The sequence below is a fragment of the Triturus cristatus genome, chromosome 11 (assembly GCF_964204655.1).
Source record: "Triturus cristatus chromosome 11, aTriCri1.1, whole genome shotgun sequence".
Lineage (NCBI taxonomy): Eukaryota > Metazoa > Chordata > Amphibia > Caudata > Salamandridae > Triturus > Triturus cristatus.
This window is the reverse complement of record NC_140594.1, coordinates 1,124,064,097-1,124,081,364: the sequence shown is the minus strand read 5'-3', so window position 1 is coordinate 1,124,081,364 and position 17,268 is coordinate 1,124,064,097. Positions and strand designations below refer to the sequence as shown.

Sequence of the window (17,268 nt, the reverse complement as noted above, 5' to 3'; positions counted from 1 at the left end):
GGGGATACCCTCTACTGGCAAACTTTTGTTTAAGTTCTTCTGCATGTATATCATAATTTGATATAGTAGTACAGTTTCTACGCAACCGTAAAAATTGGCTAAAAGGGATGTTGTCCTTTTGGCTTCGAGGATGAAAGCTGGAGTACTGGAGTAAAGTATTTTTAGCGGTAGGCTTGGTATACAGACTGACTTCAATTTTAGCATCAATAATTTGTATCCAAATATCTAGGAATTCAATTTTGGACTTACTTATATTGGGGCTAAGTTTAAGGTGGACATCACAAAGGTTGATCCACGCCATAAATTCATGCAGTTGTTCTTCCGGACCTCTCCAGATAAAAAAAATGTCATCAATAAAACGATACCAGCTTTTGATGTTTTCGCTGAATGGAGCTATTTCATTGAAAATAAACTTATTTTCAAATTCTCCCATGTAGATGTTTGCTACATTAGGTGCACAGGCTGCGCCCATACTAACTCCAAGTATCTGTTTAAAAATGTGTCCGTTAAATTCAAAGTAATTTTCTTTTAGAACAATTGCTAGGCATTCCAGCAGGAATAACCGATCAACGGTATTGTTGTTATTCGCAAGGGTATGTTTAACTGCTTCTAATGCCCCTAGTTGTGGAATGTTAGTATATAAAGCTTCGATGTCCATGGACACTAGGAAGTCTGTATAGGTGTTAAACTGAATGCCTTCAATTTCACTAATGAGGTGTCCCGTGTCTTTTATATACCCTCGGAGATTAGATGCCAACGGTTGTAGAATTTTGTCCACATATTTGGACAAAGGCTCAGTTAGTGACCCGACCGTGGAGACAATGGGTCTAAACGGAGGGCTGGAAGAGTTCTTATGAATTTTAGGTACTCCGTATAAAATGGGTATTCGATGAAATTCTACGTTAAGGTAGTTAAATTCTTGCATGCACAGTGAACCTCTGTCAAGTGCTCTTTGGGTGATCTCTAAGATATCCGCCTTGATTCTTTGTTCTGGATATGCCCTAGACAAACAGACACATAAGCATGAAGGTAAAACCGGACTGGCGTTAACAGAATCTAGACTAGAAAAGAAAAACATGCCCAGACAGGCATCAAATGGTCACCAACTGAAGACAACCACTCTGAGAGGGAACCCTGTAGGGGAGTGAAAGGTCGCAATCGCCATCACCCAGATGATGTAAGATGAGTCTCATGGGATCTTTTGCAACAGACACATGGGAGACCCCCCTAAATAACATACTGCACAGAAAAGCACAGCATATTTCAGGCTGACACAGGGAGGTGAAGAATGCAAGATGGACTCCCATACAGACCCGCACCCTAGGGAAAACTCTCAGAGAGCAGGAAAGTTCACCCACACTTAGTCAAGCCTGAAGACTGAATTATTATTCCCTATTTCCACCACAGAACCAAAATACCCCTCAAATTTCAGATCTCATCTCTTTCCTCCAAGAACCAAAAGCTCCAAGAGAAGAAACTGACATACACAGCTTTACAAGACACACCAAAGAAAACAAGGAATCCATGCCCGCCTAAAAGGTCTCCCACCTCACATTCTACATTTTCAATTCATTTTCGTTTCACACTCTCCTTCCAAGGCTTGGTTTCTGCTCGCTCGATGGTCGAGCATCCTGAAAATGGCATATCGACTCGTGTGGTTTTAATTTCTGTTCAGTTGCTTCTGCAGGCTCCGTTTCACACACTCGTGCACTCATCCGGATTGTGAATGGTACAGACCTGAACAGAGCACACTGTGTACAATTGTTGATCACATTTTCAGTTATTGCAGAAATGATCCTGTAATTTCAGTTTTCTTTGTTTATTTCGTAATGTTCACACACATGAAAGTGTGATATTAATGTGAGCCTATCAGCGTCGTTCGACGGACAGAGCTGTATTGTCCTTGGTGAACATTGTGTTTTATAAGTTTGTGGTACTGATGCAGTTTCTTCTTCCAGGGATGGGAGTCCCCACTGTCACTGCCACTCGGATCCTTAGTGGACAACTCGAAGGAAAAGTGGGCGAGGAGAATACCCTTGCAATGGACACCTTTCCATTTGTGGCCCTCTCTAAGGTGAGTCCCACTCCCTGCAATGTTTGGGTCTGGATTCGCAAAATGGAAACAGCAAGCCAAACAAGCACACAAAGTGTGTTTGTGACGCACGTCCCCCCTTAAAGATCCCCCACAAGAATCCAAAACTTGTGAGCCTTGCAGCTCAAACGGTGTGCATCTCCACTGCTCCACACACGCACACACACACACACACACACACGCGCACACACCCACACACACGCGCACACACACACACACACTCTTTCTCTCTCTCAAACACACTCTCTCAAACACACTCTCTCTCAAACACACACTCTCACACATGTTTGCACTCTCATACAAACACTCATTCTCTTACACTCAATTTCTCTCACACACTCGAACCGCTTTCCACACACTCGCACTGACATTCTCTCTTGCACTTACTCTGTCCCTCTCATGCACACACACACCCACACCCACACGTGTACACCACAGTCCGAAGGATGCACTCACCCGCTGTCAGACACACACACTACAGTTTGAAGAATGCATTCACCCACAGTCAGTCTCTCTCTCTCTCTCTCTCTCTCTCTCTCTCTCTCTCTCTCTCTCTCTCGCACACACACACACACACACTCTTATGCTATCTATCTATCTCTCTCTCACACACAGACACACACACGTATTTACACTACCACCCTCACGCTCTATCTCTCTCCAGCACTCTCTCACACACACTGTACACTGTCTCTCACACAAACACTCACACTCTCTCTTGCGCTCACTATCTCTCACACACACTCTAGCACACCACAGTCTCATGCATGCACTCATGTGCTTACTGCTGACACACACACACACACACAAACACTCTCTTGCACTATCTGTCTCTCTCACACCCTCAGTCACTGGCCGAGAAAACACACACGCAGGCAGAAATTGGACCCAACGACAATACTGGGTATGTATTATGACGCAACCTTCCATATAGATACTACTCACAACCGAGTAGAAAATATATCTTGAGGCGATACTGTTCCAATATTCGTTGTAGTGAAGGCGCCACACCGAAGTGAAGCAGATACCCGAAGCTACAGGCATTAAAACTCAAATCATGCGCCAGCTGGTGGAAGAAATGTATGTACAGGAAGCACAAAACAGACCAGACTGAGGAAACCCAACACCAAATGAACCACACCCCTTGACCAGACCTTCACATTTCACAATCATCACACAGACTCTCACATGCACTTCATTCACCACCCTCTCCACTGAAGAATTGCTTATTACACTACAGTGGCTGAAGGCCGCCCCTCTCAAAGATGACAGAAGCCTTTTGTCACTCATGAAGGTTATAGGAGGTGCCCTCACAACAGCACCCCCTCAATGCATTGCTACTACAAGGTGCCATTCTAGGGGCTCTGTTGCGGGGATTCTGCACATACACAGAACTATGCGCAGGAAAACAGGACCTCTGTGTATAGGGGTTGTATCTTCCTACCACCTTAGTACCCAAAATCCCAAAACCGACAAGCTATACTGTCTCATTCATTCTCCTACATAAACACGAAGCTACAAGTGATTAGACAACCCAGAACACAACACTCCTGTCTCTCTCAGGAATCGCGGTAGCAAGACATACCCTTTCGCTCACTCACTCGTACTTGTCCACAATAAGGATGGTCAGAGTCACTGTATAGTTCAAAATGTTTATTTTAACTATCGTGCTCTATAATGCAGTATACGAGCCGCTACCAGCAGCAAAATACATAAACCTAGAAGAGTTAGCATTGTTACAATACCATAGAATATGAAGGGGGATGTCATCATATACAGACAGTGGAAAAAGGCACTATAAGGCCTAACCACCCTCCCCTTGGTAAGTTGGGGTTTATTATATAAAGGAAGATCTCTGGGCTTTGTCAGCAGACCCCATACCTTAGAGCCTAGATGGTAGCTTTACATCATAGGAACAACATAGCTCTTCTCCAAGGAAAGGTTTCCCTCCAAGTGTGTGTGAACAACATACATCCCTGTAATATCAAAGCACAAGCTCTCCAGCAGTGCAGCTGTGTGTAGCATGTTTTGTCTAGGTAATGGGAACTGACCAGAACAGAATAACCAGGGGCATGTTTTTCGACCTTGCACATAGTGTTCAGACTAATCTCCAGGGACAATAGAGAAGGCCAAAAACAGACAGTTCTCATATGAAAGGCACAAACAGAGTCTTGCAAAATAAAGTCATGTAGTAAAGTGTGCAAAAGCAGCATCATGGCAGCAGAGCTCATGCAATGTCGAAAAATGACGCTAACGGCCATATAACAGCTCATATGACAGGACAGTTTCTGCCATTTTGGATAAAAGCCCAACCTGGATCCCGCAGACTCACCAGCTAGAGCCCATGCACACATCAAGAAAGCTCTTGCCCTCCGGCTTCATAACATTGAGTTTAATACCTTACACATCTTAATATGTAGAGTCTTAGACCGTCTTGCAGTGCGGAGAACCACGACCGTTCAAATAATATGTAATGCCCTGCGGATAACAGAGGATTGTGAGCCCTGCCTTATTGTACGACTTCATGTCTTGGCTGCCTTGAACAACGTCTACCATGAAACTGGCCTTCCTCATGCATGACAATCACAGCGCACAGAATGGGCTTTAAAGGTTTTGTCCTATAGCGGCTCAAGTCTTATTAAAAGGAAACATCCCCTCTGCCCAGTTGGGATTCTCGGGTTCAGACCACATCCCACTGACATGATCCACCCAAATAGGTTTATCTCCATGCCCACATCTGTCTTCTGTGCATGGACCCTTTGGGAAACCTATTGTCAGATCAACAGATAAAAAAAAACACAGACGCCACCCGGTTATACCTAACGATCACATCAAACCTTGATGCCTTTCTTCTTAAGATGCGCCTTGCTGCCCCTGAAGCTTGGATGTCCATGTCTTGCCTTAGATGGGATCCAGCCGAGACTGACTTCATCCTGTACAGCAACTCCAGGAAAAAACACCATGTCCGAAGGTGGCTCGATCGATGAACAACAAGAGCTCAGGGCTTAGCTCGTCACTAGTGCTCAGTACCTTGGCTTTTTCTGAACCGCAAACTCAACATTATGCTGCACACAAAACCAGAACTACAAATGCCCCTCCTTTGCAGAGTGAAACCTTCCCTGCTGGAAGCTGAATTCAGACCTGGCGTGCCAGCTCTAGTCTTGTCACAACTTTATGGAGGTGAAGCTGTACTTGCTGATGCTCTGGTATTCAAACTGTTCCCCTGAAAAATATCCTTCTTTCTGAAGCTGCCCTCATGAAATGACTTTATAACCAGTTGAGATCTTTCTATGCTCAAAGATTTCAACCCGTTTGCTTTCCAATCATGCATCCTATTAAAAACAAATTGCATAATTCACTACACACCCAAGAGTTGTACACAACAGTGCCTGGCTTCCAAAATCAAGTTTTGATGAGGTCTCTAAAACCCTACAGCAACATCATCAAAAGACTAGAGACCAGGAGATCCAAGAAACCAAAAAAATACAAGTCATGTCTTCACCATCTCTAGCCCTTGGATGTGGAATGCCATCCCAGGGGCAGTCTGCCAGGTTCTATCCATCCTACACTTTAGAAAATCTCAAAACCCTGCTTTTAAAGCAACATCTCAGTGTATAACTCTGAATCCATGCATCACCATGGCTCTAGACGTACCGTACACTCTCCAATCCATTCTTGGCATGCCAGATAGTCTGCCTAGACAGCTATGCCCCTGTTTCCCATACTGCACCACTCAACCCTACCTCCCCCCGTCTATGTAAATGTAATGTTACCACAACTTGCCATAACACTCTGTTACTCTATAGCTAGGTTTGCACTATATAAATCCACAGACATACATACAAAATATTTCATGCTGATTGCGGGACATGCAAGGTTCCTTGAGAGACACCGTCACCATTATGCAGAATAGATACACCTTCATAGGCAGTGAGTGCCTCTTACTCATGGACCCAATCTGGAAATATTTCTAAAGCCCTTGCCCAGGGCACACCATTCCGCTAGGGTTAGTTGATAAGGCTGATGACGCACCTTTTCCGGACACCATAAAACCCATTCTACCATCCCACATCGTTCTTTTCGTATCTCTCTTTTGGCCTCTCCATTATGTCTGGGACCATGAATTAACATACGCTTGGTGCTTCGGGCTGTGGAATAGAGGATGTTCGAAGGAAGTAGATGACATCTTTGACAGAAATGCCCCCCTGGTTTCCGATACTGGCAACGAGATGCCGTCTCTGCCACAGAGGACCACCTTCTTAAACCTGCTATACCGGATCATCATCCTTTGTCCGATGAACCTTTGGGAACCTCACCTGCGTGTTTTCACGATGAAACAAGGAGTTGCAAGTCTAACTCACGCAAATGCCTCCTTGTCTAACTGTCCCCCAAATCACCGAATCTAAGAGCTGCCAAAGACCTGACAGTCCAACTGCTGCCAAAGATCTGTTCTTCCTGGATGAATAAGCAACAGATGGGAAGACGGAGTAAACGCTCTCCGATAAGTACAGGGAGGTACTACACTGTTAAACCATCCTCTGTAGCTCTCTGCTCACATCATAACTACCCAAGGTCCAAGCCATGATCCCTAAAACTAACCTGACAAGTTTCATCTTTGTGAATGGTACCAGGTCCATCAACGTGTTTATCTTAAAATAAGACAAGATATACACAATTACATTCTTGCTCCTTTGTACAAATTACCGAAAAATGTTCAGTTTCAAAGATATCTAAAAAACACAAAGTATCTAAAAAACACGAAGTTTGTTGTAATCTCACTACGTGACAGCAGTTTGCGATGGCGGTCCAGGATATCCTGCTTTTATTCTTCAAACTTCCTTCCCACGTCATCACTGCGACTAGAATTGGGAACTACTCTAAAAATGTTTATCACTGGCCAGACCATTTGCCAGCCACCATTTGGACAATCTCCAACAGCATCATATTTTGCCCGTGATTGTCCAGAGGGCAGAGCTACTGGCTGCATCTGTTGGTAAGAATTTTGTCCTGCCTCGTTGCTCCATCGTTGTCTCTTTGATCAACATTGTGAATGTTACTTTACCCTATCTCCAGTGTTGTCGCCCTTCAAAAAACATTGTGGTCCTGGTGGGACGGCCTTCTTGCAAAGCTTGCTTGATCTATCGGAGACCACAGGTATATGATGGTCACTTTTTCTGTCACAACAGGGAGGATTTCCCCTTCACCAAGAGGGACTACCCTGTGCATCCGCTCTGCTGACTTCTTTCTAATAGTGTCAAGCTCTGTGCCACGAAGGATAGTTGTGGACTTAGGCCATCTCAGTTTTCTGCTGAATTAGCTCTTTGCGTTCATCAATGCCCCCCTGTCCATGCACAAAACCTCATCAGGATAGTGTGCTGGCTAGCCCAGGCCACTGTCCATTCAGGAGTTTGATTCATTACCCCAGACTCTTCCCATGCCCAATGTGTGACTTTGAGGCCAAGGCGGACCTACAATTAGTGCATGCTCACTGAATCAATGTTCTGTTCTGTACACCCAAGTGTATCCGGATTGTGAGGTGCTTGTTACTCCCCTTCTCCCAGACGCAAAGATACCCCGGAGAAGATCTGCAGGTTCAACACCTTATTCCTTATCCTTTTTTATTCTTGTGCCGCTATGTCGCTTTAGTCTGCAGCTATCTTGACCATAGCAGCATGGTACGTCTCTTTAGTCTGCATTTACCTTTACCATAGCAGTATGGTTACGTCTCTTTAGTCCGCAGCTATCTTTACCATAGCAGTATGGTTACGTCTCTTTAGTCCGCAGCTGTCTTGACCATAGCAGTAGGGTTATGTCTCTTTAGTCCGCACCTATCTTTACCATAGCAGTAGGGTTATGTCTCTTTAGTCCGCAGCTATCTTTACCATAGCAGTAGGGTTATGTCTCTTTAGTCCGCAGCTATCTTTACCATAGCAGTATGGTTACGTCGCTTTAGTCCGCAGCTATCTTTACCATAGCAGTATGGTTACGTCTCTTTAGTCCGCAGCTATCTTTACCATAGCAGTATGGTTACGTCTCTTTAGTCCGCAGCTGTCTTGACCATAGCAGTAGGGTTACGTCTCTTTAGTCCGCAGCTGTCTTGACCATAGCAGTAGGGTTACGTCTCTTTAGTCCGCAGCTGTCTTGACCATAGCAGTAGGGTTACGTCTCTTTAGTCCGCAGCTATCTTTACCATAGCAGTAGGGTTACGTCTCTTCAGTCCGCATCTATCTTTACCATAGTAGTATGGTTACGTCTCTTTAGTCCGCATCTATCTTTACCATAGCAGTATGGTTACGTCTCTTTAGTCGGCATCTAGCATTACCATAGCAGTATGGTTACGTCTCTTTAGTCCGCATCTAGCATTACCATAGAGGTCTCCTCTTTTCCTTATCAGCATGGTTAAACTTATAGTCCGTTTTCTTCTCCGACTCTCTCTTTACCTAAAAGACTCCCAGAATATTCTAAAGCTAATCGGCAAAACATTCAAGAGGGACCGCCTAGACCCCGTCTTCTTCGTTTTGTTTTATTTTTAAAAAGACATATGCAGGGAGCGCCATTCAACATGGGCTAAATAGTGAATTAAATTCTTAACAACAAACAACCCCCTTAAAGTACGAAGTGAGGACCAGGCGCTAAGAACCATCTGCAGTTGGTCAATTCTCATGACTGGACGCCTAAAGAAGGAACGCTTGTGCTGCCCCAGATTTCAGAGTGGGGGTGCAGCCATGCATGTGACGTCACTGAAGTCACAGAGATACAAGTGCAGCCAGTGATCCATGCACGGTCAGTAGGCCAGAGATGGGTGCAGTATCTGCGAGTGGTGCATTTTGGAGCACACGGTCCCTACCCTATGACGAAAGCATGACGTGGTAGGCCACTGCTATTTACGAAGAACACATTTTCCATTGTAATGGCAACTACATTTGCATCAGAGGTGCATTTTACTGCTAAGCATATATGGTGCTCAGACAGAAACCCCTGGACCTCTGGTTTCAGTGCATTTTTATCATTTGCACATTTCTAACTGGCAGGTTTGTTCTGATCCTATTAAAGTCGTTGTTTCCACCACACTTCGGAATTACAAAACAGCCCAACGTGTCTCATTGCATTTTCCTTACTGCTGAGATAATTTGAAATATGTGTATAGTTCAATTACAACTATTTAAATGTAATTGTATCTTAGGAAACAGTTGCTCTCCTGCAGCCCTTTCTTCTATGCTTCTTGCCACTTGGGTCACCTTACACATTTCTCTCACCATTCAGCTACAAAAATGAAAGGAGGGCATCAGTCCCCATGTTAAAACAATAAGCATCCATTTGTCATGAGATTTGATCTCTGTGTTTGAACGCACAGTAACATTATAAAAACAAACATTAAATGTCTCTTTAGCACTCATTCTTCGCCTGATTTCCTGCAAGGTACTTTTGGGGGTGCTGCAGAACCTCCTGCACCCCAACTTCCAGCTCCCCGGATAGGAATAATGCAGAGGGTACTTACCCAAATGGATAGGGGGGTGTAAAAGGCATGGGTATTATCTCTCTACTACTAAACCTTCTGCTCACTGAACCAATCTAAGATATGTGGCATGTCCCAAAAGAGAATACCAGATCTATTTAAATTCATCTTCTACGTCACTGGCATTAATGTTACTTTTTTCAATGAGCCTAAAGTAGCTATTTTCAAAATCCATTCTTCAAAATACAGACCGGTTCTTCACCTCCAGTGACTTAGTTTGAGATTCCTGGACACCACTGCACCTCCATGAAACCATTTTCTTGAAGCTTTAAACCCAGTGCTTACTTTTTACAAGTTACTAGAGTAATCTCTACGCCAGTGACTGGATGCAACCTTTCCGGAGCATTTTTCCACCCATCTGAGGTCAGGAACGTATGAGTAAGCATTTCCACATTAATAATAATTTCTTGTTTGGTATCCCTTTGATACTGAGGGCCACTCGAATGATCACTAAAATGAAATTCAGGCTTTTTCTGACTTAAAAAGAAAACCTCAGCTTTTAAAATGAGGTTTTCTGTGAATACCTTCAACAAACGCGCTGTTTGGAATCAACTCTTAAAACCCATGGAGACCGCGTAGGTTTTGATTTTACATAGACAAGGTCCTTAGGAAAGGAGAAGAAAGTAGAAACTTAATTCAGTGGTTTGGAGAGAACTTGGGAGCCAGACATGTGGCCCATGATCTCAGCCGAACAATGACCAGACATTGGAAGGTCCACTGTGATGGGACTCAGACTTGCGTCACACCAGAACGTACACAATGCGTAGCATTCGCTGACACAACTCCATAAGATCGCAACAAGAAATTCAGGACCCCTTTTTACATGTGGCTTCGAAACATGCCCCCTACCGGAACAGCATTTCAACTTCAGAATGATATAGAATGTAGACAGCATGATTGGTACAAAGTTGGCACCGCAGAACTCTTTTTGTGTAGTAAAAGGACTCAAAGGTTTTAGTAAATGTATCTGTAGCCCTGTTTCCCCACTACTGCACTGTACACCTCCCTCTGACATGCCTCGGCCTGTGGTACTGATTTGGTGCTAAGCTACAGGAGACCCAGGACTTCTTCTCAATTGCATGTAAGGTGTACTATGGGGGCACAACACTTCTGAAATAGACTGATAGTGTCTCCATCAGGATGTTGAGTCCAGAAACCATATTGTTTATCTTCCTACTGAGAACCAAAAGTCCCTGATGTAGCAAGGCAGATGTATATTAAAAATCAACTATGGCCTTCTGGGACTGTAGATAAAACTAGTTTTAGGTGATATGCGAAACCTCCCTTGTAAAAAAGCTCATTCTCTACCCACAGACCTATAATGTCGACCGTCGCGTCCCCGACAGCGCTGGCACATCCACGGCCTACCAGTGTGGGGTGAAAGCTAACTATGGAACCCTCGGGTTGACCGCTGCTGCCAAGCGGGACATTTGCAACACCACCAATGGCAATGAAGTCATATCCGTGCTCCAGAGGGCGAAGAAAGCAGGTATGGTTGTCTGAAAATTGTTTCTTTCATGAGTTTTCACTTTGAGCAATGTGGCGAGGGACCTATGAACACATCTTTAAATTTGAGAAAAGTTAAAAAAACAAGACTAAAAAAGAGAAAAAAACCTCTGTTCTTGGCATATTCACCATAAAATGAATTAAAGGTTTAAGGTCAATCAATCCTTGTCCAACCCCATGCCAGTCACGTTAGGAGTTCCGTAAGGCTCCTCCCTCTCACCCACTCTTTTCAACCTCTTCATGGAACCACTCACCGAACTTCTCAGCCTCTCCAAGTTTCACTTCCATATGTATGCAGACGACACCCAAATCTACATCAAGATCCACACACTTGAAGACATCAAGTCTCTCAACACAACACTACAAAAACACACAAACATGGCTGACCGAAAACCATCTGAAACTAAACTCTCTCAAAACGGAGTTCCTCTTAATCGCTCTCCCTAACAAAGCATCCACTATCCTGGACTGGATGAAGCACCTAACAGCTCTCAAAGGACAACCTCGGATTGTCGAATCAGCACAATTGCTAGGTGTGACTCTGGACAGCAACCTAAAGATGCAGAAGCAGATCAGCGCTCCCACAAAAGGAGCTAACTTCCACATGAGGACCCTGCGAAAACTGAAACCCTTCCTGCCAGCTTACGACTTCGAACAAGCAGTTCACGCCCTAGTAATCCCAAGAGTAGAATATGGGGCTGCAACCTTATGCAGCCTCCCAAGGTCGTCGACAGCCCCGCTAAGAGCCGCTATCGACTCAGCTGCGAGACTCGTCACTGGCTCAAAGAGAACCTCTCACATCTCACCAGACCTTAGAGCCCTCAACTGGCTACCGTTTGATGCTAGAATTCATCTGAAAATCGCATGTATGACGCACAAGGCCCTACATCACAATTCTCCGACCTACCTAGCTCAGAAACTGGTGCTCTCTGCTGGTAATAGATCCTCCAGGAGTGCCTAAACTATTCTACTGAAACCACAACGATTTGCCAAGAAAAAAACCTACAACCGATCCTTCTCTGGAATGGCTCCCAGGATCTGGAATGCTTTGCCCACAGAAACAAGACTAAATCCTTCCACTGCTTCCTTAAAAAAAAGAAGTCAAAGCAATTCTCATGGCTCAACTCACGTGAATCTACTGACTTATTAATGTATTTTAATTACTAGTCTGTTTTATTGAGCTCTGTATTTTAATCGCTAGTTTTATACCTATTTGAGTAGCGTATATCTGAATCACCTATAATTGTGTTTGCTAAGTCTATTCTTGTTTCCTACATCTGACATGTAAAGCGCTCTGATACCCGCAAGGGTCTTGTCCGCGCTATATAAAACCTTCAAACAAATAAATAAACCCTAGACGCCAAATACTAAATAAATACATCTGTGTATTTCAATCCCAAAAATAAATCAACCAACCCCCCGCCTATAACGCCTCCTTTAGCCTCTTGACCCGTCTCATTTCCTGAACTCCTCATTCCTTGCCATTTTCCATCAACAAGTCCCAATCTTATTGAAACATTTGATCCCAGTTAGCAGGTCATTTTCCCCAAGAAGTATCAATAGCAGGTCATCTCATCTCTCTGCCTCTCTCTCTAGCTCTCTATAACTCCTCTATTTTTATCTTTCTCTCTCAACTCTCTCACTGCCTTAGAATTATTTATAATACATTTCTCTCTCCTCCACATCATACTCTATCTCGCATATCTCTCACTACCTCATTTTGTCCACACCAGCTTATGGTCTCTCTCTTTCTGACTGTCTGCCTAACCTCTCATTTTAATTCACCATTTGTTTAATACCTCACCTAGCAACCTCTCCTCTCTGTTTTTACCTCTGTTGCCTCTACCTAACCTCCCTCACAATCTATCTTCTTCCCTCCTAGCTGTCTTTGTCTAGTTCTACCTCTTTTTCTCTATCATTACCTTCTCTTCTTCTAAATTCCACTAATTACCATGTGATAGATTTCATTATCGTGCAAGGCTCCCGAATGATGAGTTGGTGAGCACGAGCGAGATTTGGCGTAATTTCTGGTCGCTAGGAGGACATCTGGCAAGATTATTCAAACACGGATGGTCGTGGGAGGTCACAGAAGGGCACGACCTTTCGTGGTCAGTAGCCTGCTGCTCGTTTTGCCGTTCGTGCTGATTTTTCAGCACGGAATGTACTACCGGCACTAAATCACAGGTGGAGCAGCATGGCGTGCCTATTTGTGCCCATTGACAGAACTCAGCGGAATCTTGCAGAGTTTTGATGTAAATCCAAGGTATTCCGCAAAGTCAAATTCCCCGAGTTCCGCCCACCCATAGACAAAACGCTGAGCTCCCTCCAGCAAGAATGTTTATAACTAGATATATTGACATTTTCATTGTTGCCTGAAATCTGCTGGGCACACAGGAAACTCTGCAGGAGGTGCTTGTAAACCCATCAGTTATTTCAAAACACCGACCAGACCCTCCCTGGTTAGAACAAGGCACGGCGTCACCGGTCGCACCACTCTAAAGACGGCCCTGTAGAGGGGCATACACTGTAATAGTGCATTCATCGGACCTGCCTCAGGACCTCTTCTGCATCCCTAAACCTCGTCACTGCTATCGGCTAATGACTCACTCCGAAACCATTGGGAGTCATGACCAGGGCCGGACTGAGAACCAAAACCGGCCCTGGCAAAGTGCTCGGCCGTTCCCCCCGGGGGGGTTGGGGGTGCCGCCGAGCTCTTTGCCAGGCCGGCTTATGGCCCATTTTTTTACTGGGCCGATTTTACAGCTATGCTGCAAAAACGGCCCTGTGAGAAAAACGGCCCCAAGGGGGCCAAAACCGGCCCCCACCCGTGCTTCTCACCGGGGAATTGCCTGGTGCCCGCTATGGCCAGTGCATGACGAAATATCTTGTTGTTCAATATTTCTCTGCAATTATCACTAGCAACGTAAGTCACGTGTCTTTGCTATTTGGAGATATTTCTTCCAATGTGTGGGACAGTTGTAACTTACCACACCATCTGCGTTGTAAATATCATGCCCGGGGACATGAGGTCAATCACTTCTTAAGAAGTAAATTCCTGTCTTGCGCGGGTACAGTTATCACTGTTGTGTTTTGATTTCTCATGAACTAAGATGTCCACCAGTTCTGCAAAGTTGGGTCAGTGGCTGCGAATGAAGCTTCATTCTGTAGGACTGATAATGATGTTGCGCTAACTCTTGTTATCTTGTGCGACTGATGGACCGGGAGCGGTGTGAATCCCTATGAGATGTTGCTGCTCCTTGTTGGGCCTGTTCTCTGTAAAGCATTCTAATTGTTGGCTTCAATCTAGGCAGGTAGGATCCAGTTGGTCACGCAAAAATGTCAGGCATAGAAAGTTCCAAACCTTAAATGTTTAATTTAAAATAATAAGTCATACAGGAATCAAATGATATAATCAAAATCAAGTAATCAGTGTGCAGAGCTCAGTTAGAACACAGAATCAATCAAGGAACTCAGTAAGGTTCCAATCAGCAAAATACAGAGTATATAATGGGAGAGCCATCTGACAATAGATTCGCCTTCATAAGGTCAGTAAGAAAGGGCTCCTCCGGCATCCAAAGAGCGTACTTTTATTGGGTTTAAACACAGGATTCAATAGTTGCACATGGTTCCCACATAAGAAACCAATCAGAATTAAGCAGAGTGAACCCTTTACAAGAAATACATTTTGGCTCTCTTCCATAACTCTACAACAAGGAGCTTCTCATGAACACCACCTGTGATAGAACAATTATTGCTACATTTATGTGATTCTCCTAAGAGAGCTAGTGAAACCTTGAACATGTACAATTCTGCTGAAACAACATTTTAATATTCTTGGGAAGGTGGCTGTCCTGCTTGTAAAAATACATTCAAACATTATTTATTTGAGACATGAAAATGTGAGTATGTCCACATGATGCAGAGGACTGGCAGCAAACTTTACAAACTAACTGAATATATTGCCTATGATTGATAAGTCAGCTAAAGCCTAGTTCTTGTTATTCGGATGGATTTATTTACTAAAAAAACATAAGCTCAACAGAAACTCATTCTTTGTTCCAACATATGAGAAAAGTGTTGGCACTTTATTGTAGATATGTGTTTCCTATCAGAGCAAAATCATAATGCCTACATGACTGCTCTGGTGCCTCCATGTCCAGGTCATGATACAGCTAGTGTGTTGGTGGTCACTGGCGGCCACTGGCTAAGGTATACGTTTACAGTCCCTTTTCATCTGACACTGTTGAAGTGCTGGTCTACTGGCCTTCCATGGTAAACTGTCCACAGGCTGTTAGGGAATATGCCACTCACTTCACAATCACATTCAAACATATAGAAGTATACAACAAGCGGGTTGTTCTAACATAAGAGGACCGGGCATCCCAACTTGTATTCCCCATTTGTAGGTTTCCTCCCAGGTGGTAGTTTAACCTGAAACACATGTGAAGACTGTGCTGGCACCTTCTGCATTGCCTCTCCAATTTACCTGTCCTGCTTATCGGTCCCATTTGACATGCTCATCGGCATGATCCAAATATATCAGACTTATGAGTCAAATATCCATATATTTATCGTAGCTAGAGAAAGAAGTCTTACCCAAGGCATGACACTCCGACAACATAGAGTGTGTGGTGTCAGCTGCTGGGTGGTTGGTGTGCTACCTTGATCCTGGTGTTACATGTCTCCGTTGGGATTCTCCACCGGCTGGAATCCATCCAGGCAGCTGGTCACGCTTTGATTTCATTGGGTTGCGTGCCAGCCAACAGTCCTCAGTGCGACTGTCGGACTCCGTACAGAGCTGCTTCTTGTGCTTCCCTCAGGGAAGACAGTTTGTAAACACATAAGAATATTTAGCATCTACTCAAAGCTGCCAAAGTCTCTGTCAAATACTTTCAATCTGCTACAGGATATTGTCCTCAAAACATTGAATTCTTACAATACTATTAAACCTAAAAGTGAATAAAGGTATATTATTTTTACAAATACATACAATTATCTGGATATTCAGCTTATTGTTAGTGTTGGCTGTATTTCACTTCCTCAGCCTACATAACCATCCAAATGTAAGTTTGGACTGCTCACATTCACTGCCACCTAAGGTCAACAGCAAAATGGAGGCTCTGTTTACGTTAGTGCTATGCAAAGAAGCAGATAGGCCCTGCGATCCACCGATAACAAGGTATATGTGTCAGAAGAATTGACCAGTACCTCTGAGTCTAGCTCCAAGAGAAATTCACCAATAACTCCAACTGCATAAAGAATCCTGATATCCCTTTGCTCCCGGTCAACTAGACCCCTATTCAAACACCCCAAAAAATTGAAGATTGACAATATTGTCTCTGAACAGTGGCACATTCAGCTGAGAAAAGGATACGTGCATTGTTGCTTCAGTTGTTCTTCTGAGTATCTCCACAGTCCCTCAAATTCATCTGTCCTGCTATTTCTACTGCTGTTGTGTCCTGGATGTTCACTAGTCTCTTTCTATTTATCTTTTTCAAATCTCCTACTCCCAGAAGCATTGTGCATGAACTGCAATCCTTCTAGATTCATGTATTTTGTCAAAGTTGACAATCCTGTCTGACACCCCACCACAGTGCTTCCCTAATGAGTCATCAACCTCCCTGAAAACCCTTGCAGGCCTGTGTCTAAACACTTAGGTTAACCTCCCTGAAAACCCTTGCAGGCCTGTGTCTAAACACTTAGGTGAACCTCTCTGAAACCCCTTGCAGGCCTGTGTCTAAACACTCAGGTGAACTTCTCTGAAACCCCTTGCAGGCCTGTGTCTAAACACTCAGGTGAACTTCTCTGAAACCCCTTGCAGGCCTGTGTCTAAACACTTAGGTGAACTTCTCTGAAACCCCTTGCAGGCCTGTGTCTAAACACTCAGGTGAACCTCCCTGAAACCCCTTGCAGGCCTGTGTCTAAACACTCAGGTGAACCTCCCTGAAACCCCTTGCAGGCCTGTGTCTAAACACTTAGGTGAACTTCTCTGAAACCCCTTGCAGGCCTGTGTCGAAACACTTAGGTGAACTTCTCTGAAACCCCTTGCAGGCCTGTGTCTAAACACATAGGTGAACCTCTCTGAAACCCCTTGCAGGCCTGTGTCTAAACACATAGGTGAACCTCTCTGAAACCCCTTGCAGGCCTGTGTTTA

At 44.3% G+C, this 17,268-nt stretch overlaps 1 protein-coding gene across 1 annotated transcript in view; it reads left to right on the top strand.

The window, feature by feature from the left end:
- LOC146786166 (intestinal-type alkaline phosphatase-like) overlaps positions 1 to 17,268 on the top strand; it is a 131,339-nt gene that overhangs the window by 59,359 nt on the left and 54,712 nt on the right. Inside the window, exons 3-4 of the mRNA XM_085635694.1 lie at positions 1,959 to 2,074; positions 10,923 to 11,097. Of these exons, the coding sequence (XP_085491820.1) occupies positions 1,959 to 2,074; positions 10,923 to 11,097 (291 nt within the window). The remainder of the gene's footprint in view (positions 1 to 1,958; positions 2,075 to 10,922; positions 11,098 to 17,268) is intronic.